This window comes from Pezoporus flaviventris, unplaced genomic scaffold (genome assembly GCF_033815535.1).
Source record: "Pezoporus flaviventris isolate CSIRO_AGI_PZ_B2104156 unplaced genomic scaffold, CSIRO_AGI_Pfla_v1 ptg000041l, whole genome shotgun sequence".
Taxonomy (NCBI): Eukaryota; Metazoa; Chordata; class Aves; order Psittaciformes; family Psittacidae; genus Pezoporus; species Pezoporus flaviventris.
This window is the reverse complement of record NW_026892589.1, coordinates 1,728,589-1,750,473: the sequence shown is the minus strand read 5'-3', so window position 1 is coordinate 1,750,473 and position 21,885 is coordinate 1,728,589. Positions and strand designations below refer to the sequence as shown.

The 21,885-nt window shown below is 62.6% G+C and overlaps 1 protein-coding gene and 1 non-coding gene across 6 annotated transcripts; both read right to left on the bottom strand.

Moving 5' to 3' along the window:
- Nucleotides 1-1,051: 1,051 nt before the first annotated feature.
- On the bottom strand, nucleotides 1,052-21,770 carry AP1B1 (adaptor related protein complex 1 subunit beta 1). 5 transcript variants are annotated; one of them, XM_061465748.1, is made up of 24 exons: nucleotides 21,702-21,770; nucleotides 20,846-20,905; nucleotides 19,629-19,734; nucleotides 18,717-18,852; nucleotides 17,446-17,691; nucleotides 16,413-16,603; nucleotides 14,853-15,074; nucleotides 12,954-13,074; nucleotides 12,690-12,785; nucleotides 11,414-11,529; nucleotides 10,683-10,848; nucleotides 9,388-9,486; nucleotides 8,631-8,890; nucleotides 7,592-7,793; nucleotides 7,046-7,066; nucleotides 6,729-6,758; nucleotides 6,485-6,628; nucleotides 5,903-6,048; nucleotides 5,344-5,473; nucleotides 4,441-4,525; nucleotides 3,028-3,114; nucleotides 2,353-2,507; nucleotides 1,868-1,888; nucleotides 1,052-1,341 (listed from the first exon to the last, which is right to left on the bottom strand). In XM_061465748.1, exons 2-24 carry the CDS (start codon nucleotides 20,880-20,882, stop codon nucleotides 1,267-1,269), a joined length of 2,892 nt encoding a protein of 963 aa, XP_061321732.1. In that variant the 5' UTR covers nucleotides 20,883-20,905; nucleotides 21,702-21,770; the 3' UTR covers nucleotides 1,052-1,266. The 5 variants fall into 5 exon arrangements, with proteins under 5 accessions (XP_061321732.1, XP_061321733.1, XP_061321735.1 ...); XM_061465749.1 differs by lacking the exon at nucleotides 1,868-1,888 and having other exon boundaries at nucleotides 21,702-21,768; XM_061465751.1 differs by lacking the exons at nucleotides 6,729-6,758; nucleotides 7,046-7,066 and having other exon boundaries at nucleotides 21,702-21,769.
- LOC133276077 (small nucleolar RNA SNORD125) lies at nucleotides 5,724-5,827 on the bottom strand. Its single transcript, XR_009745771.1, has one exon. It is a non-coding gene; the product is annotated as a small nucleolar RNA SNORD125 (small nucleolar RNA).
- Nucleotides 21,771-21,885: the final 115 nt, after the last annotated feature.

Below are 21,885 nucleotides of genomic sequence, written 5' to 3'. Positions count from 1 at the left end.
CATCTCCTCTCGTCCCCCTTTCCCACCTGCTCCCTCCTCCTCCGAGGTGACTCTGTCCCAGCCTGCATTCCCTCTCTCCAGCCCATCAGGCCTGGATATAGCTCATCTGATGTCCCTATGGTGGGACCCCCACCCCTGGCCCCGCATGTGCCCCCCCCAGCCAGTAAAGACCAATCGAGCCGATCCCGGTGCACCCAGTCTGTGTCCTGGGCTCGGACCTGCTGAGGAGGGGACGACACCCCCGGCCCAAAGGGCTGGGGTCCTCCATTGGGAGCAATGGGGAGAAGAGCCGGGGTCAGGGTGCACCCCCTGCAGCCATGGGGACCCCTCCAGGTCCCCACAGCAGCGCTTTACCATGGCAGGGGGCTCAGCCCCACTCTGCTGTTGTGCAGGGCTGGCTGTGGGTCACTGTGGGGTTGAGACCTGCTGGTGGTGACCATCCCACAGCCACTATGGGGATCCCAGAGCCCTGCACCCCCTCCATGGGGGGCCAGAGCCCCTGTGCTGGGGGGGTGCTGGTGCCCATCTCCACAGCCAGGGCTCACCCCATGGGACCCCCAACCCCAGCAGCATCCCCGGGGGCAGACAACACCTTCATGGATCACTCACCGTGACCAGAGCATAGAGTTCTAGTGTATATATTAGATATCTCCTGTACCCAGTGCTTCCAGGGAGGGCTGACCCATGGCTTGAGCTCAGGGGCTGAAGGAGCAGCACATCCTCGCCAGCACCCATGGGTGACAGTGGGGAGCCGTGGGGCTGCTCGGGGGGGCAGAGGGAGGGGTGTGATTGATGCTTGGAGCCCTCCCAGGCCCACAGAGGGGCTGGATGGGGCTGGAAAAAGCCCTTTTTGTGCTACACGTGGAAGCACAGCCTCAGGTTTGAGAGCCTGGAGCCCTTCTGGGATCCCTGGAGCAGCTCCCATGAGGAGGAGACCCTCTCCCATGGCTGCAGAGCGAGCCCATGGGTGCTGAACCCTCCCCCAGAGCCCACCATGGGCGGTGGATGGGCGCAGGGTGAAGCAGAGCGGCAGCCCCCAGAGGGCTCAGCAAGGAGGATGCAGCATCACTCACACAGGGACCTCCACAGGGATGCCCCTGCCCTCCTCCGCTCACCCCAGCCCCACTGGGGATGGAAGGAGGGTCCCAAGGGCTGGCTCCTTGGCAGGAAGGAGAGGAGAGGAGAGATGAGACATGCACATGGGTCCTGCCCCGCTTCCTGGGGTGGGAGCGGGAGGAGAGGAGGGCGAGGGGCTGCAGCAGCCCCTCAGTTCTTCAGGATGGTCTCATAGGCTTGGTAGATGTACTGGGACACCTCCGGCGCGCGGCATTTCAGGGATAACTGCGGGAAGAGAGGGAGGGATGGGGGTCACGGCCCCACAGCCCGCAGCCCCAGCCCCATTCCCAAGCCCCACAGCCTGCAGCATCCCCCGTGGGCACAGCACGGCCCCAGCTCTGCATCGCAGCGGGGTCAGAGATGGTACCAAAAAGGCACTGAGCATCCAAACCCCGTCCCCGGCTGCTGGGGCAGGCGCAGCGCATGCAGGGGCCGGGCAGAGGAACACAGAGAGGCTTCAATCCCTGCCTGCAGCTGCAGGAGGGGGAGCGGTGCCCCCAAAGGCGCCTCCTCCTCAGCAGTGATTTGCTTCAGGATTAAATGACTGAAACCAACTCGCTCCTCCTCAGCCCGCAGGCAAAGGGGTTCGGAGCCAGGGATAAGGACGTGCAGCTCTCCTCCTCCCTGGGGATGCACGGGAGCATCCTGCCCCTCCGAGTCACCTCCTGAGGCCAAAGGGATGGGCAGGGCTGGGGAACGCAGGGGCAGGGAAGCGGGAGCAAGGCAGGGACAGCCCCAAGCAGGTACAAACCAGCGTCCTGACCTCCAGATCCTGCCGGAGCGCACGGGCAGCGGGGACAGAGATGCAGAGACGTGAGTGGAGGGGACCCAGCTCATCCCAACCCCAGGAAAACCGGCCCCGAGGGACAGGGATGGGCCCCAGCAGCAGGACACGGGGATGGGTTGGGTCCAAATCACAGCCAGGCCTTTGCTCTGAGGCTGTCAGCACCTGGGCTGAGCTGGGGGTGCCCAAGGAGGGGACGGGGTTGTGGTTGACGTCAACGGAGGTGTGGGGTCTCCTTTCGGTGCCACCACAGAGCCAGGAGCGGTGCTGAGCACCCAGCCAGCCCCACAGGCCCCATCCCACCCTCCCCACAGGCCACTGGGAGCAGCACAGGGGATGGAGCTGAAGCTGGGGGGCCGGGGAGGGGGGGTCCCACCACCATGGATGAGCCATTGGAGCAGCCTCGGCCCGGGGCTGACGTGGAGGCAGAAGGGGAAGGGCAGGGGAGGTACCGTGAAGCTGGGGTTGCTGGGCTGGATCCGGAGCTCCGCCAGCACCCAGATGCCATTGGTGAGCTTCAGGGACTGGTAGAGCATGTCCTGCCCCTCCACGTTCCTCTTGGCGATGGTGAAGATGTTGCTGCCTTGGAGCTTGCTGCTAATGGCATCTGCATGGGGAGAGAGCTGCTGTGGGGCAGGGCATGGGGCTCACCCCAGCTCTGCTCATAGCTCCCTCTGCGTGGGATGCAGCACATCCAGCAGCCTCCATCCCCACACAGCCAGGAGCAGCACCCAGCTCCTCCCCACGGTGACAGCCCAGAGCTCGGGTCACCCATGGAACCACCCCACAAAGCTCAGCTCCCTGCTGCCAGAGGGATGGAAAGGACTTGGATGCCCCCGACCAGGGTGTGCTCATCCTGCCTGGCACCTGGAGAAGGGGCTGGGAGAGCAAGGAGGTGCCAAGGGGGCCGGGACAGGCTTCTCCCATAGAGACCGACCCACAGCAGCCGTCCCCATGCAGGGACCCCAGAGCATCTCCCAGGTCTCCACCATGAGTCCAGGGTGAGCAAAGCAGCTCCCTCCTGGAGCACACGGGGCTGGGGCTCCGGCCTCCCTGGAGCCTGGGCTGGGATCACCAGGATGAGCTGCTCCCCAGCGGCCAGGGCCTTGGGGAGGGTTTGGACCCACCTGCATTGAGGGAGCAGTCCTTGATCTGGAACTGGGCCTCGTTCTCGTTGGGGATGTCCTTCCACGTGGCCAGGAACATCTGCCGCTCTGCAGGGAGGGATGGGACAGCGCTGCTGAGCCCACAGCATCCCCGGGACACGGAGCAGGGACACGGAGCAGGGATGCTGCCACCTCCCTGCTGGCTGCAGGGATCCCACCCTGCAATCCCCTTCAGCAGCTTCCCAAGGCAGCAAACTGGGCTGGCTGGGGAGGGTTTGCTGAGGGACAGGGATCATGGAATCCTGGAACCAACCAGGCTGGAAAAGCCCTTTAAGCTCATCCAGTCCAACCGTTCCCAGCACTGCCAAGGCCACCACTGCCCCATGGCACTGAGGCCTCGTCTCCACGGGGTGTGAACACTTGCAGGGACGGTGACTGCAGCCCTGCCCTGGGCAGCCTGTTCCAATGCCTGAGCACCCTCTGGGGCAGGAATTGTTCCTCAGCTCCATCTAAACCTGCCCTGGGGCAGCTTGAGGCCGTTTCCTCTTGTCCCATCCCTTGTTCCTTGGGAGCAGAGCCCAGCCCCTCCTGGCTCCATCCTCCTCTCAGGCACTTGTAGGGAGCCATCAGGTCCCCCCTGAGCCTTCTCTTCTCCACACTGAACCCCCCAGGTCCCTCAGCCCTTCCCCATCACACTTGGGCTCCAGGCCCTGCACCAGCTCCAGTGCCCTTCTCTGGCCCTGCTCCAGCACCTCAAGGTCTCTCTTACAGTGAGGGGCCCAAAACTGAACACAGGATTTGAGGTGCAGCCTCACCAGTGCCCAGTGCAGGGGCACAATCCCTGCCCTGGCCCTGCTGCCGCACTGGTGCTGATCCAGGCCAGGATGCTGGTGGCTTCCTGGCTGCCTGGGCCCAAGCTGCTCACGTTCAGCTCCATCAATCAGCACCCCCAGCTCCTTTTCCATGAGCAGTTTCCAGCCGCACTTCCTCAAGCCTGGAGCATTGCATGGGGTTGTTGTGGCCCGAGTGCAGGACCAGCACTGAGCCTTTTGAACCTCATCCCATGGATCCTGTCCAGGTCCCTCTACAGAGCCTCCTGCCCTCCAGCACATGAACCTGGTGCCATCTGCAGCTTCACTAGGGACACCCCAGTTCCCTCATCGGGGTCACCAGTGAGGACATTCAACCCTGGCCCCAGTACCGAGCCCTGAGGGGCACCACCAGTGCCCAGTCCTCATCTGGATGAGCCAAGCAAAGCCAGAGCTGCCCCTGGCAGTGAGGAGTCAGAGGGTGCCTCAAAGCACCTCGGGTACCACAGCGTGGCCAATGCAGGCTGGCAGCACCCCTGCATTGCTCCAGGCTTCCAGCAGCATTCCCAGGGCTGGGAATGTGGTCAGGGGCTGGGCCGGCACCTCCAGACCCAGCTCAACTCACCCATCTTCCCGTCCTCCACGAAGAGGATGTGCAGCGGGTACAGGGTGCTGAAGTAGAACACATCGATGTTGTTTTTCACTGCGACCTGGGATGGAAGGACATGGGGACATCAACACCTCCTCCAGCCTGGAGAGCATCCCATCCCACCCCACCCCATCATCCCACCCCATCCCATCATCCCGTCCCATCATATCCCATCCCATCATCCCATCATATCCCATCCCATCATATCCCATCCCGTCCCATCATATCCCATCCCATCATCCCATCATATCCCATTCCATCATATCCCATCCCATCCCATCATATCCCATTCCATCATCCCATCATATCCCATCCCATCATATCCCATCCTATAAGCCCATCCCACCCCATCCCATCATATCCCATCCCACCCCATCCCATCACATTCCATCCCATCATATCCCATCCCATCATCCCATCCCATCATATCCCATTCCATCATCCCATCCCATCATATCCCATCCCAGAAGCCCATCCCACCCCATTCCATCATCCCATCCCATCATATACCATCCCATCATCCCGTCCCATCATACCCCATCATATCCCATCCCATCATATCCCATCCCATTCCATCATATCCCATCCCATCATATCCCATCCCACCATATCCCATCCCATCCCACCCCATCATCCCATCCCATCATATCCCATCCCACTATCCCATCCCACCATATCCCATCCCATCATATCCCATCCCATCATATCCCATCCCACCATATCCCATCCCACCATATCCCATCCCATCCCTCTGGAGCCAGGCTGCACCCAAGCCAAGCGCAGGCTCTCCCGCCCTGAGGTGGTGTCAGACCCGCCTCGTGCTGAGCTGAGCACTGCGGTTCCTGCTCCTCAGCCCCCATTCCCAGCTCCATCCCCTACCTGGAGGTTGTTCAACGGATCCATCTTCATGACGGAGCCGACCGTGTTCAGGGGCAGGGAGATCTCCACCGACTGGTTGGGGGTGAGGGGAGCGTGGACCTGGAGAGGAGCCGCTGGGGCCAGGCCGAAGCTGGAGGTGGGGGACACAGGAGGAGGGCAGGGGGTCGGTGTGGGGGGGAGCAGGTGATGGCACAGGGCACCCGAACCCTGTCCTCCTGCGGGGATGCCCAGGACCAGGCTGGCTCCTGCCCACGCCAGGGCAGGCCCAGGCAGCCCCAAAACCTCACCCCTTCCTCCCAGGCAGACTCGCACCCATTGGGAGCATCCCTCAGGACCGTCCCTTGGGGGGCCCCTTTGAGGACAAGCAATGGGGCAGCGCTTGGAGAACAGCCTCTTCAGTCAACTTCTTAGAGGCTTTGGTTTGATGCTCATCACCACCAGAGCCGTCAGAGAGCGGGGTTCATCACGTGAGGCTGGTCCAGCCCTCGCCACCCCTCCATCCCAGCCTAATCCATGCGCAACCACGGAGCTGGGGGCCCTGGCTCCGGGGGCTCCTCACCTATTGCGGTTGAACTGGATGGCGAAGTCGGACATGACCTGCAGGGCCTTGTTGGTCAGCACCAGCTCCATGGAGATGGAGCCCACCTGGCGAGTGAAGGTGCCCGAGATCTCCAGCCCCTTGGCCTTCATGGCAGGGAGCCACACCTGGGGGGAGCAGAGCAGAGACCCTGAGGGGCTGCAGGGCCAGGCCAAGGGGAATGGCTTGAACCTGCCTGAGCTGAGCTCTGAGGCAGAAGCTCTTCCCTGTGAGGGTGCTGAGGCGCTGGCACAGGGTGCCCAGAGAAGCTGTGGCTGCCCCATCCCTGGCAGTGTTCAAGGCCAGGTTGGACACAGGGGCTTGGAGCAAGCTGCTCTAGTGGAAGGGGTTGGAGCTGGAGGAGCTTTAAGGCCCCTTCCAACCCAAACCAGGCTGTGGAGTCTCCGAGCTGCAGACACAGCAGCTCTCACCCTGCACACCCAGAGCAATGCAGCCCAAACCCAGCTCTGGCCAAGCCATGACCTGGCAGTCCCTGCTCCCACCCCTGCTTTAGGGCCTCCCCTCCCTGCCCCATGAACGCCGGGGTCCACGCGCCCCACTCACCGCTTTGGGTGCCACGTAGGAGCCTGGCAGGGCGCCCACCCCTCCGGTGAGGTCAAAGAGGTCCCCGAGGCCGCTGCCGAGGGGGGCCCCCAGGTTTGTGGGCATCGTGGTGCTGGGCACTGGGGTGAAGCCACCGCCACCGATCTGTGTGGGGACAAAGGGATGGGTTATGGGGGGCAGCGTGGGGCAGGGCAGGAGGAGGAGGAGGAGGAAGATGCAGAGGGTGAGGACAGGACACACTCACAGCAGGGCTGCCTCCCACATCGCTCCGCAGCTGCAAGAGAACATAGGGGCATGAGCAGGAGCCAGTGCTCCGTGGGCACAGGGGACAAAGGGGACTGATCCCATTGGGGACCTTCCTTAGGGGCACCCCCTAAAGGCATCAGTACGGGGCAGTGATGGCCTGGAGCCCATAGGGATGCTCCACTGGTCCCAGACAGTGGCCTGGCTGCCCCCAGAGGAAGTGGGGTGACATTGGGACGGTGAAGAGCAGGGCTCAGGCTGCACGGGGGGAGCGGGGTGGGGGCTACACGTGGGGCCACGACAAGGGCTGATCCATACCCCTTCCGACTCGTCCCCCATCTCCAAGCGGAAGCAGGGAAGGCGCAGAGAGGAGCCAGGCACATGCAGAGAGAAGCCAGGAGAGAGGAGACAAAACCAGAGAGAGACAGAGAGAAGGGCAGGAGGGAGGAGAGGTCAGTCCTGCCGCAGCACCACGTCCGCCCACCCCTGCCCTGGAGCCAGCACAGAGCTCACCCTGGGTGCCTCACCCCATCCCCAAGCCCTGCACACCCACAACACAGGGTCATGGACCACGAGGGGCAGGAAGCAAAGGGACCTCCCCTTGGGGGCTCTGCTGGAGCTGAGGGGCAGCAGAGGAACCCCCGGGCTCTCTTTCCACGCAGTGGGGCTGGGGGCAATCCCCCCCTCCACAGCACAGCACAGTGCGGGCACCCACACAGACCTCCTGGACCGGGAGCACCGCTCCCACCGCAGCCATCGGATGAGGACAATGGGGTGCAGCACCGGTGCAGAGGGAAGGATGAGCCCCGGGCAGAGCAGCCCACCCCATCCCACAGCACCAGGGTGGGGGGGGCTGTGACGTACCAGGCTGTCCAAGCCCCCCCCGAGCAGGTCCACAGCCCCCATCTGCACGGCGGAGGTGGCGATGGGGGGGCCGCTGACCGGCGGCCCCAGGTCCAGGTTGAGCAGGTCCCCCAGGAGGTCGCCCTGTGCAGGGATCACCGCCGGCTGCTCCCCTGCCTGCACCCCCGGGGGGGCCGCGTCCGGGCTCTCGGTGCTCTCGCTCCTGCAGGGAACGGCAAAGGAAAGAGCTGAGGAGGGGGCAATGGGGCCCACGGAGACACCGGAGCATCCGGGTGGGCTTTGAGGCAGCGTCTGGAGACGGCGCTGCTCCCAGCGGAGCATCCTCCACCTGAGGCTGGGATCGCTCCTTCAGCCTTGCGAGGGAGCACTGGAACCTGCTCCTGCAGTGGAGCCTCCTTTGGGAACGGGAAGCCTCAGCTCCAAGCACACGGATCCATGGGGCTGCACCCCCAGAGCGTGAGCAGCGGGACAAGGAGGGGATCCTGCCCCTGGGGAGACCCCCCTGCAGCCCTGATCCAGCTCTGGGGCAGCAGCACAAGAGGGACGTGGAGCTGATGGAGTGAGTGCAGAGGAGACCTTGGAGCTGCTGCGAGGGCTGGAGCAGCTCTGCTCTGGAGCCAGGCTGAGAGAGCTGGGCTGGGGCAGCCTGGACAAGAGAAGGCTCCTGAAGGGGAGACCTGAGAGCAGCTCCAGTGCCTGAAGGGGCTGCAGGAAAGCTGGAGAGGGGCTTGGGACAAGGGATGTAGGGACAGGCCAAGGGGAATGGCTTTAACCTGCCAGAGGGGAGACTGAGCTGAGCTCTGAGGCAGAAGCTCTTCCCTGTGAGGGTGCTGAGGCGCTGGCACAGGGTGCCCAGAGAAGCTGTGGCTGCCCCATCCCTGGCAGTGTTCAAGGCCAGGTTGGACACAGGGGCTTGGAGCAAGCTGCTCTAGTGGAAGGTGTTGGAGTTGGAGCTGGAGGAGCTCTAAGGTCCCTTCAACGCAACCCAGGCTGGTTCTGTGTCTCTATGGCAGCCCCAGCACTGAGGGCAGATACTCACGAGCCCGTTCGCGGGGGCAAGCTCTTGTGCACGACCCCTCTGCTGCCCTCCACGAAGGCGCTGGGGGGTTTGTGGTACACGGAGGCCAAGGTCCCGATGTAGCAGATGAGCTCGTCCAGCAGCGTGGGCTCGATGAGGTCGGTCTCCTCGGAGATGAGGGGCTTCTCGGCCAGCACCACCTCCTTGGCAGCCACGGGGTCCGTGGACAGCAGGCGCCAGTAGATGTAACCGCGGTCCCGCAGGTCGGGGTTGTCCGAGTCCTTTGGGGAGCACCAGGGTTAGTGCCGAGGCCAGCAGGGCAGGAGGAACTGCAGCCACCACAGAGCAACCCAGAGCATCCTGCCCCTAGCTGAGCCTTGCTGTGGTGTTTCAAGGCCAGGTTGCAGGGGGCCCTGGGCACCATGGTCTAGTGTGAGGTGTTCCTGCCCACGGCAGGGGTTGGGACTGGATGAGCTTTAAGGTCCCTTCAACCCAAACCCGGCTGGGATCCTGGGATTCTATAAGTGGGATCATGGGGATAAAAGCTGAAGCCGCTGATGTCCCTGTGGAGGGGCCGCACTGCTTTGCTCCCCCAGCTTCAGCAGGGGAACAGCACAAGCTGCCTCCAGTGCTGCAGGCGATGCCGTCCTCGCTGCAGGACTTCAACCCTCAGCTTCTCCTGGTTACCCCCCTCCTGTCCACGGCACCATTCCCGCTGCCTCGCTGGGGATGGCAAAGCCAAGGGAAGCTCTCCCCTCGCTCCGGAGCCGTCACCCACCTGCGTGGCCAGGCTCAGAACCTGCTGCACCAGCTCCTGGGTCTCGGTGGGCTTCTTGAGGAACAGCTTCACGATGGCTGTGAGCAGCTGCAGCTGCACCTGCGGGAGCACGGGCAGGTGAGCACACACACACACACACATCCCACCCCTCCTCTGCAGGAGCACGGGGGCCGCCCCAGAGGTGCTGCTGGGACCTAACCCCAACCACACGGGGACAGTGCTGGTGACAAGGGTCAGGATGCTCGGCACGGCCCCCAGCCAGCCCTGCAGCCCCAGCCAAGCTGCTCGGCATCAGCCCATCCCAGCCACAGCCTCACACAGAGGTCACTGGGCAGGACCCTGGGACCAGGATACAGGGTCCCACATGGGGGAAGGGCAGAGCATCCTCTGACTCGTATAAGGATAACAGCAGGGATTCCCTTTAGCCCGACACAGGGCCCCCAGGACTGCTGCTTTCCCAGGGTGCATTTAGACTTGCCCCTGCTCCCCATGGATCGGCTGTAGGAAGTTTCCACAGATGGAAACCCCCATTCCAAAGCCACCGGCCCCAGCTGCCCCAGCTGCTCGCTCCATCCCTCTGCTCGCTCCATCCCTCTGCTCGCTCCATCCCTCTGCTCGCTCCATCCCTCTGCTCGCTTCACCCCTCTGCTCCCTCCATCCCTCTGCTCCCTCCATCCCTCTGCTCCCTCCATCCCTCTGCTCCCTCCATCCCTCTGCTCCCTCCATCCCTCTGCTCGCTCCATCCCTCTGCTCGCTCCATCCCTCTGCTCGCTTCACCCCTCTGCTCCCTCCATCCCTCTGCTCCCTCCATCCCTCTGCTCCCTCCATCCCTCTGCTCCCTCCATCCCTCTGCTCCCTCCATCCCTCTGCTCCCTCCATCCCTCTGCTCCCTCCATCCCTCTGCTCCCTCCATCCCTCTGCTCCCTCCATCCCTCTGCTCCCTCCATCCCTCTGCTCCCTCCATCCCTCTGCTCCCTCCATCCCTCTGCTCCCTCCATCCCTCTGCTCCCTCCATCCCTCTGCTCCCTCCATCCCTCTGCTCCCTCCATCCCTCTGCTCCCTCCATCCCTCTGCTCCCTCCATCCCTCTGCTCCCTCCATCCCTCTGCTCGCTTCACCCCTCTGCCTCCATTTCCCAGCTCCAAAGGGCTGATCCTGCCCTGGCACTGAGGAATCAAAGGCGGCCACTTGGTCCCTTCCCAGCCAGGAAGGAGGGAAGATGCTTGGCCCAGCACCACGGCGGCGTTCCACGGACCACGGCCGGGCACCCTCGGCACCCGCTGGCTCCAGCCGTACCTGGGTGCTCTCGTCGTGGAAGCCCTCCAGGAAGCTCTCGAGCAGCTCGTCCGCGTTGTCGATGCGCTCCGCGTACTCCCCCACGATCCAGATCATGGCTGCGCGCGCCTCGGGCTCGTCCAGGGAGTCCAGGTTCTCGCACAGGGTGGCGATGACGCTCTCGTACCTTCCCGGGGACAGCGACAGCCCCGGCACCCTCAGCACGGCCAGGGGCACAGCACGAGCCTGCGCTGCCTGCTCCTCAATGCAGCCCCTCTTCCTTTAGCCTCTGCTCCCCCCCGCAGCAGCCCTGCTCCTCGTGCATCCCCTTCATCACCAGCTCAGCTCATTAGCATCTATCACCATTATTAATGCTCTATTAGCTGATCACACAGCTGCCCGCTCCTGCTGGCTCACCTCGAACACTCCCTCTCCCCCTGCTGCCCCTGCTCCAGCATCAGCAGCGATGAGTTAAGACTCGGGCACAGTTCATGCTGACACAAGGGACCTCAGAAGGCTCTGCTGGCTCCTGCCCATGTGCCCACCGTGGGGCTGGGTGGCTCCTGCCCATGTGCCCACCGTGGGGCTGGGCGCCGTTCTCCTGGCGCAGGTTAACCCCAGGGCAGCGCTGAGCACCGATCCCAGCCTCACCAGCCCACGCACCCAAAGCCACCTCCAGGGCAGCACCCACCGCGCCATGGGGAGCTCACCCCACGGGCTCTGCGGAGCGCGCTCGCGCCGGGGTCACCTACTTGTTGGGGTACTTGCGGAAGATGTCCTTGATGACCACGATGGCCTCCTGCACCACGTAGTTCACTTTGGTCTGGATGAGGTCGAGCAGGGTGCTCACGCAGCGCTCGGCCGATTGCTGGTGGAGGCACTGGGTCAGTCAAGGAGCAATGATCTTACAGCCCCATCCCAAGCCCTCGGCTGCCTTATCCCCTCCATACTGCTCCCAAACCCATCCCAGAACAGCACGGGGGACACACACACAAGTGTGGTCTCCCCGTTCCACCCACGCCTGGCTCCTTCTCATCCCCTGCACACTCCCAGAGCCTCCTGTCCCCCTACCCCTGATCCCATGGGATGCATTTCACACCGCTGGGTGCAGGAGCACAGCAGCAAGCTCCAACGTGAGCAGCAGCACCTTGCACCCTGCCTCGGCCCGGAGCTGCACAGCCACAAGGGCTCTGCATTGAGACAGAGGGAAAAGCAGTGCCGTGGTAATAAATCCTCCTGGGAGAGGCTGGCTCACTGCAGAGGAGCCTGGAGAGGAGAAGGCTGCATGGAGACCTCAGAGCAGCTGCCAGTGTCTGAAGGGGGCCTATAGGGATGCTGGGGAGGGACTCTTCATTAGGGACTGCAGTGATAGGACAAGGGGTAACGGGTTCAAACTTAAACAGGGGAAGTTTAGATTGGATATAAGGAGGAAATTCTTTCCTGTGAGGGTGGTGAGGCACTGGAATGGGTTGCCCAGGGAGGCTGTGAATGCTCCATCCCTGGTGGTGTTCAAGGCCAGGCTGGATGAAGCCTTGGGTGCCATGGTTTAGTGTGAGGTGTCCCTGCCCGTGGCAGGGGCGTTGGAACTGGATGATCTCAAGGTCCTTTCCAACCTGAACTGTTCTATGATTCTAGGATTGCTTCAACAACAGAGCCTGAGCCTGCTCCAGACCATCTCCTGCCCCTCACCAGCACTGAGCTGTTTTGTGACTGAGGATGCTCTGGGTAAACCCAGTGAGGCAGAGGCTGCCTCAGAGCTGCACGACCCTGCCTGTGACCCTGCTGCACCCAGAGCCACTGCTCCAGCGGGGATTCCATCAATCCCCTTCTTCAAATCACCCCCAAGGGGAAGCAAAACCTCCCAGTGCTCAGTGAGGGATCAGGTACCTGAACTCTCCAGGTTCCCTGCAGCCCCTTCAGGCACTGGAGCTGCTCTCAGGTCTCCCCTTCAGGAGCCTTCTCTTCTCCAGGCTGCCCCAGCCCAGCTCTCTCAGCCTGGCTCCAGAGCAGAGCTGCTCCAGCCCTCACCTCCACCTTGATGGCGCAGCGGCCGATGGCTCGAACCGCCTTCCTCACGAAGTCCACGTCCACCTCCGTGGCGTACTCCTTGAGCTCCGCCAGCACCTGCCCGGGATGGGATCCTGAGCCCCAGCACCAAGGGAGCGGGGCAGGGACCCAGCCGGGGGCAGAGCTGCCCCAGTGCATCCTGCACAGCGGGGTCCGGGGTGTCTCGGGGGGATCCCCCCCCTCGCCGTGGGGCTGGAGCTCCCCGCACCCCTCCTTGGCCCTGACCTGAGCAATGTTGGCCTGCGAGGCCAGGCGGATCATGATGTCCAGCTTCTCCAGCTTGACGTAGATGGGGTCGTTGTACTTGACAAAGAACACCTTCATCTCGTGCTTCAGGATCTCGGGCCTGCAACGAGAGGCAGTGATGGAGGGAGCCACACTCGGACCACACGGAGAGGACACCAAAGGGCTTCCAGAAACACAGCCCCGATCCCACTGCACGCTGGTCAGAGGATGGATGGGGACCCGTTCACCCCACCTGCAGCCAGCTAGTGCCCCCAGTCCACACTCGTTCATTGCTCCATCAGCCTCCTACGAGCATGAACCATCGCTCCTGATCCCAGGTTGGAGCTGGGATGGGGAAGGATGGAGGACACAAGCTGGAGAAACCCGGACCAAGAGAGTGAGCAGCTCTGGGCCAGCAGGATGAGGCTCCCTGGCCACAAGCACAGGGGTTTGGGGGTCTGCTTAATGCCAAGGAATCCAAGATCCCTTGGGAATCCTGCCAGGGCAGTGCCCCTTGGCTGGCAGAGAGGGGACAGCACAACCTTGCCCCAAAGACACGAAGCAACAGGGGACATTTGTCTTGCCAAGGGACACGTTGGGGGGAGCAGGGATGCAAAGCCTAAGGCTAGGCTGGACCTTCCTCATCCCCTCTCTCTCTAAGCTGGGAAGAGACAGGCCAGGTCCAGCTCCAAGGGGACAAACCTGCCTCCACCTCCCCGCTCCCAGGGACATTAATTGCTTCCTGCTTCTCCCAGAAATTGCTGCTATTTATAAGGGACAACCACGGCGATGGCTGGGAGGAGCTGCGAGCGCAGAGCCTGCCTCTCCAGCTGGCCAGGGCTGCTCCGGGCACACGTGTGGGGCCTGGGACACCACCAGCCCGTGGAGATCAGCACAGGGACGAAAGGACTCAGCCTCCATCCAAAGAGAGCTGCAGAAACAAGGGGATGTGACTGAGCTGCCTCACTGGCACCGAGGGACCGACCCAGAGGGGCAGCGTTTTACAGGTTTTAAACAGGTTTTGGGGGGGTTGGCCCATGAGAAGCTCCCCATGACCCAGCCTGAGCCCAAAACCCCCCCCCCCCCCCCCGTGTGCTGGCTGCACCCCAGAGCGTGAGCAGCAGGACAAAGAGGGGATCCTGCCCCTCTGCTGTGCTCTGGGGAGACCCCCCTGCAGCCCTGATCCAGCTCTGGGGCAGCAGCACAAGAGGGACGTGGAGCTGTTGGAGCGAGTGCAGAGGAGGCCATGGGGATGCTGCGAGGGCTGGAGCAGCTCTGCTCTGGAGCCAGGCTGAGAGAGCTGGGCTGGGGCAGCCTGGAGAAGAGAAGGCTCCTGAAGGGGAGACCTGAGAGCAGCTCCAGTGCCTGAAAGGGCTGCAGGAAAGCTGGAGAGGGGCTTGGGACAAGGGATGTAGGGACAGGCCAAGGGGAATGGCTTTAACCTGCCAGAGGGGAGACTGAGCTGAGCTCTTAGGCAGAAGCTCTTCCCTGTGAGGGTGATGAGGCGCTGGCACAGGGTGCCCAGAGAAGCTGTGGCTGCCCCATCCCTGGCAGTGTTCAAGGCCAGGTTGGACACAGGGGCTTGGAGCAAGCTGCTCCAGTGGAAGGGGTCCCTGCCAGTGGCAGGGGTTGGAGCTGGAGGAGCTTTAAGGTCCCTTCCAACACAAACCAGGCTGGGATTCCACGAAATCCCAATGAGAAACACTCCTGGAGCTCCCAGCTTGACTCCTGCTCACGGCCTCACCTGACCCTCTCTGCTCAGCCCTTAAGGTGTTAAGAAACACCCCCCATGCGACGGGACGTGGCAGCAGGGCCCCACCACCACCGCAGTCAGTGGGTTTGAAGCTTTGGGCAGCAGCATCCATAGGGAAGAGGGAATCCCGGAGCGGGGGCACCCACCTTTTCTGCACGATGAGGTTGATGTTGCGCAGGGCCACGTACTGCAGCTCGGGCTCTGCAGAGAGCAGCGTGACCAGCGGCGGGGCCAGCTTCTTGAGCAGCGTCCCGTAGTAATCCAGGTCCTTGGAGAGCATCTCCATGAACTTCATCAGCACCTTCACGGCCGAGAGCACCACGGCCGAGTTGGCGTGGGACAGGCGCGGCGTCACCCGCTCGCAGATGCTGCAGGTGGGGGGGTGATGGGGAGGGAAGGGAAGAACCCATCAGAACCCATCGGAGCTCATCAGTGCCCATCGGAGCCCATCAGAGCCCATCAGAGCCCATCAGAACCCATCGGAGCCCATCAGAGCCCATCAGAACCCATCGGAGCCCGTCAGAGCCCATCGGAGCCCGTCAGAGCCCATCGGAGCCCATCGGAACCCATCGGAGCCCATCAGAACCCGTCAGAGCCCATCGGAACCCATCGAAACCCATCGGAGCCCATCAGAACCCATCGGAGCCCATCAGAACCCATCGGAGCCCATCAGAACCCGTCAGAGCCCATCAGAACCCATCAGAGCCCATCAGAGCCCATCAGAGCCCATCAGAGCCCATCAGAGCCCATCAGAACCCATCAGAACCCATCAGAGCCCATCAGAGCCCATCAGAACCCATCGGAGCCCATCGGAGCCCATCGGAGCCCATCAGAGCCCATCAGAGCCCATCGGAGCCCATCAGAGCCCATCAGAGCCCATCAGAGCCCATCAGAACCCATCAGAACCCATCAGAGCCCATCGGAGCCCATCAGAGCCCATCAGAGCCCATCAGAGCCCATCAGAGCCCATCAGAACCCATCGGAGCCCATCGGAGCCCATCGGAGCCCATCGGAGCCCATCAGAACTCATCAGAGCCCATCGGAGCCCATCGGAACTCATCAGAGCCCATCGGAGCCCATCGGAGCCCATCAGAGCCCATCGGAGCCCATCGGAGCCCATCAGAGCCCATCGGAGCCCATCGGAACCCATCAGAGCCCATCGGAACCCATCGGAGCCCACCAGAACCCATCAGAGCCCATCAGAGCCCATCGGAACCCATCAGAGCCCATCAGAACCCACCAGAACCCACCCTCCTGCTCCCACCGTGCTGCAGTGCTGAAGAGGAACTGCACTGGTGGAGGCTGCAGCACTCGGGACCCTCTCAGGAGATGCTGAAGCACCCCAAGGAAGGTCACGTCCCAGCCCCTGCTCACTCCTACTGCAGTGACCCCCATTTCAGGGCTCCCCAGTGCCTCTCACCCCTTGCTGCATGGTAAGGGCACGTTTGGAAGTAGCTCAAGTACAATCCCCGTGCCAGCACGGGGACAGGACTCGCTATGGGACCACGGCCCTGTCCAGATGGCCGTGCCGCAGGCACAGAGGCCAGCAGATGCTCACTGTCCCACTTCCCCCAGCAGGCTTCCAAGGGTCAGGAGGACCTTCTTAGAGGAGAAGGGGCAGAGTCAGGCCCTTCAGTCGATACCTGCCTGTCCCCCTTGCCTATTCCAGTGCTCCCCTTGAGGGCAGCACCCAAATCCCCCCTCACCTCTGGGCCTCCCGGTCATCCTTGGGCATGTAGTTGGCCAGGCAGTCCAGGATGAAGATCTGGCCCCACTCCGTGCACTCGTTCAGGGCTGTGAGCAGCTTGTTGATGGACTGGGGATTGAGGTCCAGGAGGTTGCTGCTCGGGTGAGACTCTGCTATCTCCGACAGCGCCGCTACCGCATTGGCCACTACCTGCCGGGGGGGACAGGACACGGGTTGGGTGACACCAGGGTTTGGTGACACCAGGGTTTGGTGACACCAAAGCGGGTCCAGCAGCCTGGGGGAAGCTGCTGCAAGCGGATGAGCTTCCTCCTTGGGATCAGCTCTTCGCATCCAGAGACATCTGGGCACCAGCATCTCCGCCCCGGCAGCTCACGCTGCGGAGATGAGCAATCACCACGAGCACAGTCCCACCACCCACAGCACATCAATGAGGGCTCACATGTGCTCAGCACCAGCGAGCCTTGGCCCTGTGCCTGCTGGGGAGGAGCCCATTCCCTCTCTGCAGCAGCTCCCAGGGTCTCCACTAAGCCTGTGGGGCAGGATGTGAAGAGCAGCAAAGGCTGAGGGGAGGGAACCCCTGGGGGAAGCTGGCTTTGAAGCTCCCAGATGTCAGGAAACCCTCAGCAGAGGCAAAAGCCACCAGGGAGGCGGTGTCAGAGCCAGGAATCAGCTCCCCTCTGCCACCAGAGCTGGCTTGGGCAGCCTCCTCCCACTGGAATAACAACGCACTGCCAAGGAACCCCAGCATCCCAGAACGGGCTGGGTTGGAAGGGACCTTAAAGCTCCTCCAGCTCCAACTCCACCACCTCCCACTAGAGCAGCTTGCTCCAAGGCCCTGTGTCCAACCTGGCCTTGAACCCTGCCAGGGATGGGGCACTGGAGAAACACTGCATGCAGGAAACAGGGGTCCAGGACAAGGAACAGAGCCTGGAGCCCTGAGAACCAACAGCCCCCAAGAGCACTGGAAAGAGAGCGAAGGGGATGGAGCATGAAGGGAGAGCACTGACTGAAGAGAAGGCAGGAACAATCACCATGGGGTTGGAGTCGGAGATGAGGTCTTTGAGGGTGTCCAGGAAGCCCTGGTCCTCCACCAGCTGGGCATTGATGTCGTGCAGCTTGGCCACGCAGACCGCGGCCGTCTTGCGCACGTAGGGGTCCTCGTCCTTGAGGCACTTCCGCAGGGGCTCGCACAGGTACTCCGTGATCTTATCCACACGGATGCAGCCCATGGTCCGCACCGCCAGCGCCCGGATCAGCGGGTTTGGGTCCTCACAGTCCTGCAGGGATGAGAGGGGGCCATGAGACGCTGTGGCCACTGCTGCGTCAGTCACGGGTGTCAGCGGGACCTCTGCTCCCCAGAGGATTTAACACTCGGCTCTCGAGTACAGGTCACCCATGGGGCTTTAGCTCCTGAAATGCCAAAGTTCCCCTGAATGCCACCAAGCCCTAACACCAAGTGAATGGCAGTGACCTGGTGCTCAGCTCCGGGGAGCAGCACAAGAGGGACGTGGAGCTGTCGGAGCGAGGCCGTGGAGCTGCTGCGAGGGCTGGAGCAGCTCTGCTCTGGAGCCAGGCTGAGAGAGCTGGGCTGGGGCAGCCTGGAGAAGAGAAGGCTCCTGAAGGGGAGACCTGAGAGCAGCTCCAGTGCCTGAAGGGGCTGCAGGAAAGCTGGAGAGGGGCTTGGGACAAGGGATGTAGGGACAGGCCAAGGGGAATGGCTTTAACCTGCCAGAGGGGAGACTGAGCTGAGCTCTGAGGCAGAAGCTCTTCCCTGTGAGGGTGCTGAGGCGCTGGCACAGGGTGCCCAGAGAAGCTGTGGCTGCCCCATCCCTGGCAGTGTTCAAGGCCAGGTTGGACACAGGGGCTTGGAGCAAGCTGCTCCAGTGGAAGGTGTTGGAGTTGGAGCTGGAGGAGCTTTAAGGTCCCTTCAACCCAAACCCTTCCAGCATTCCCAACAAACGTGCTCCAAGTGGAAGATCACAAGGGCTCTCTCAGCTGCAGAGGTTCAGAGCCCAGGCTCACGTGATGACAGCTCCAACACGGGAGCTGCCCACAAGCGAAGCTGCTGCTGACACAGCAAGAGGCTGCCAAGAGGATGCTTCCCTTCTGCACCCCCGGGTACCGCTGCTCACTTCTCCCATCCTGAAGGCAGAGCCTGCGGAACCCTGCCCGCGCTCCCTCCCCTGGGGCAGGCTACGGAGCACCCACTGTGGTGGCCTTGCATGAAAGCAGGGATGCTTGGAGCACACCGAACCCCCCTCACTGCAGCGCATGGCTCGGGCCCCCGGCGCTCAGCCCTCACCTTCACAAAGGTGTTCACTGCCATGATGGCCATGTCGGGCTGGCTCTTGGCGTAGTTCATCAGGTAGAGGTAGACCAGCTTCTTCAGCTCCAGGTTGTCCGTCTGCATGCAGTTCACCACATCCGGGAAGAGCGCGCTGCAACACACAGCACCTCCTTAAAGCTCCTCCAGCTCCAACCCCTGCCACGGGCAGGGACCCCTTCCACTGGAGCAGCTTGCTCCAAGCCCCTGTGTCCAACCTGGCCTTGAGCACTGCCAGGGATGGGCCCCACGCAGGACCAGCCCTGCAGCAGGATGATGCTCTGCCAGCATGGAGCTGAGGGGATGCCAGAGATGCTGATTCACCACAAACCAATCGGATTATTAATGACAGAGATTCCCCCTTAGACTGTTAAAGCACCTTCAGGCAGGCAGTTGAGATGAGAGGGGTGATCCCACCCCAGCACATGTCTCTTGGAAGCTTCTCCAGCACCACAAACCCACCCATCGCTCACAGGATCAAACCCAGGGCATCCCTCACGGGTCTGCGAGGGATGAGGGCACAGGGAGCAATGTGCTGCTCAGTCACATGGATACAGGAGAAGGGGGAAACCAGCTCCTTGACCTTTTGGACTGGGGATGGCTGCTAAAGGACAATGAACCCCGAGGCGTCTGCCCTACAGGCTCACAGTGGGGTTCCTGCTTGCTTCTTATAACAGATGAAGGAAGCAGAATAATCCCAGTGCCGGCCAGAGCAATCCTTTTAGGCAGATTACACCCCATGCAGGGAGGCTCTGCCTGCCACAGAGCCAGTTACACAAACACCCCAAGGACAGCTGCGGGCAGCCCTCATCCCAGATGAAATCCAGCAGGAAAAGCCCTTGGAGGCACCAGGGACAAGCAGGAGCCCCCCAGGGCAGCACCGGCCCGTACCTGACATCCTTGCCCACCGTCATGGAGGCGATCACCTTCTTCACAGCCTCCTTCTTCTTCTCCTTCTTGTCGCTGTTCAGTTCCGCCTTCAGCTCAAAGATCTCCCCTGGAGGAAGGGGGAAAGGGAGCTCAGGGCATGGGGCACCCACCTCAATGGGTGCCAGGAGCTGGACACAGCGGTGTCAGTGCATCCATAGGGATCCCCCAGCCCCAGAGGGCTTCAGCGCAGGGAGATGCTGTGGGAGTGATGAGCACCAGCACTCACAGCTCAAGCACAGGACATGGGGCTCACTGGGGGGGGGGGGGGGGGGGGGCGTTTTGGGCTGTGGGGTGGTTACTACAGCACATGGGGAAGCTCCAGCCCCACACATGGCTGCTGGGGAGCCCTCACCTACATGGGGAGAGCAGCACAGCCTGGATGAGGCCAGAACACACAGTGGCCAATGCAGGAGCATGGTGGGACCTGTTCCTCCATGGAAAGGATGGCAGCCCCCACATCCCATGTCCCTATGGCAGCCCCCACATCCCATGTCCCTATGGCAGCCCCCACATCCCATGTCCCTATGACAGCCCCCACATCCCATGTCCCTATGGCAGCTCCCACATCCCATGTCCCTATGGCAGCCCCCACATCCCATGTCCCTATGGCAGCCCCCACATCCCATGTCCCTATGACAACCCCCACATCCCATGTCCCTATGACAGCCCCCACATCCCATGTCCCTATGACAGCCCCCACATCCCATGTCCCTATGGCAGCCCCCACATCCCATGTCCCTATGGCAGCCCCCACATCCCATGTCCCTATGGCAGCTCCCACATCCCATGTTCCTATGGCAGCTCCCACATCCCATGTCCCTATGGCAGCCCCCACATCCCATGTCCCTATGGCAGCCCCCACATCCCATGTCCCTATGGCAGCCCCCACATCCCATGTCCCTATGGCAGCTCCCACATCCCATGTTCCTATGGCAGCTCCCACATCCCATGTCCCTATGGCAGCCCCCACATCCCATGTCCCTATGGCAGCCCCCACATCCCATGTGCCTGTCTGGGTTCAGGGGGCTGGTCCCAAGATGCTCTGACCCCAGGAGCCCCCTGAGGTGTCAATCACAGCATCCCACTCGGGTCTGGGGCCAGAGCTGGGCCCTGCACCAGGTCCTGGCTGCCTGAGTCCATGGGGAAGGGCTATGGGAGGCTCCTGCTCCTTCTCCTACCTTTCTTGGTGGTGGTGAAGTACTTGGAGTCGGTCATGGTGGCCTCCAGCGAGCTGGGCTCTGGGAACAGAGGCAGAACAGGGGTTGGGGGTCGATCGTGTCCTTGCTGGGGTGCTTACGGAAAGCTCCAGGAAGGAAAAGCCAGGGCAGGGAAATGGGATCTCATGGGAAGAGATGAAGCCCGTTATGGTTCATAAAGAGCACGTGAAGGAGCACGAGCAGGAGGAAGGCAGCCACTGAGGACACCACTGAAGGGGCAACCCTCACCCCTGCAGCACGGGCTCAGTGACCTCTCCCTGCCCAAACCCCCCCAGTCCCTGCCACCTCCACAGGGAACAGCTCCGGGATGGGATGAGGAACCCAGGAGAACCCAGCGCCGGAGCCATCGGCTCTGCAGCCACATCAAGGGGAGCTGCTTCAAGCAGGGCAGGCGGAGGGGTCAGCAGGGACCCGGCTTTTCCGGCTCTCCCACTCATCCCCGGGCCAGCAAAGGCACCAGAGGCTCGTCCTTGAGAGCCTGCAGCGGCCTCGTGGCGCGGAGGGGCTGAGGCAGCAGAGCCAAAAAAGAGCAGGGAAGGAAAGCGCTTACAAATGGGTTTCGGATGTAAATGAGCATCTCCAAAGCCAAGCGCGGCAATGCCCTGATGCAGCCACAGGAGCCGCATCCTCTGCTCCCGGGCCAAGCCGGGCAGGGACACAAGGATGTGGTGCTGAGCACGCGGGCAGTGGGGCTGGCAGGGAGGGAGCCGCGGTGTGGGGCTCGCTGCGGGTGCTGGCAGCGCGGGGCTGATGCTGTTACAGGGGCCAAGCGCACCATGGGGGTACCGAGCTCCCTGCGGGACACGGCTCCCGTTACCTGGCGTGGGTTCGGAGCTGTCCTCCCGGCTGCACCGCAGCAGCAGCAGCTCAGATCCTGTCCTGCAAGGGAGGGAGGAGGAGGAGGAGGAGGATTCGCTGCAGTCCCTGCCCTGGCTCCGGCTCAGCCCCGCGCTGCAGGGAGCGAGGCTGGAGCCTGCAGGGAACCGCAGCAGCCAGCGCGG

Bases quoted from the DNA above. Each gene is read 5' to 3' on its own strand.
- AP1B1 (XM_061465748.1), bottom strand. From the start codon at position 20,882: ATGACCGACTCCAAGTACTTCACCACCACCAAGAAAG. The intron at 15,075-16,412 runs GTGAGGGGGGAT...CCCCACCTGCAG, and splicing joins GATGACCGGGAGGCCCAGAG to CATCTGCGAGCGGGTGACGC. The intron at 12,786-12,953 runs GTCAGGGCCAAG...CATCCCGGGCAG, and splicing joins CGCAGGCCAACATTGCTCAG to GTGCTGGCGGAGCTCAAGGA.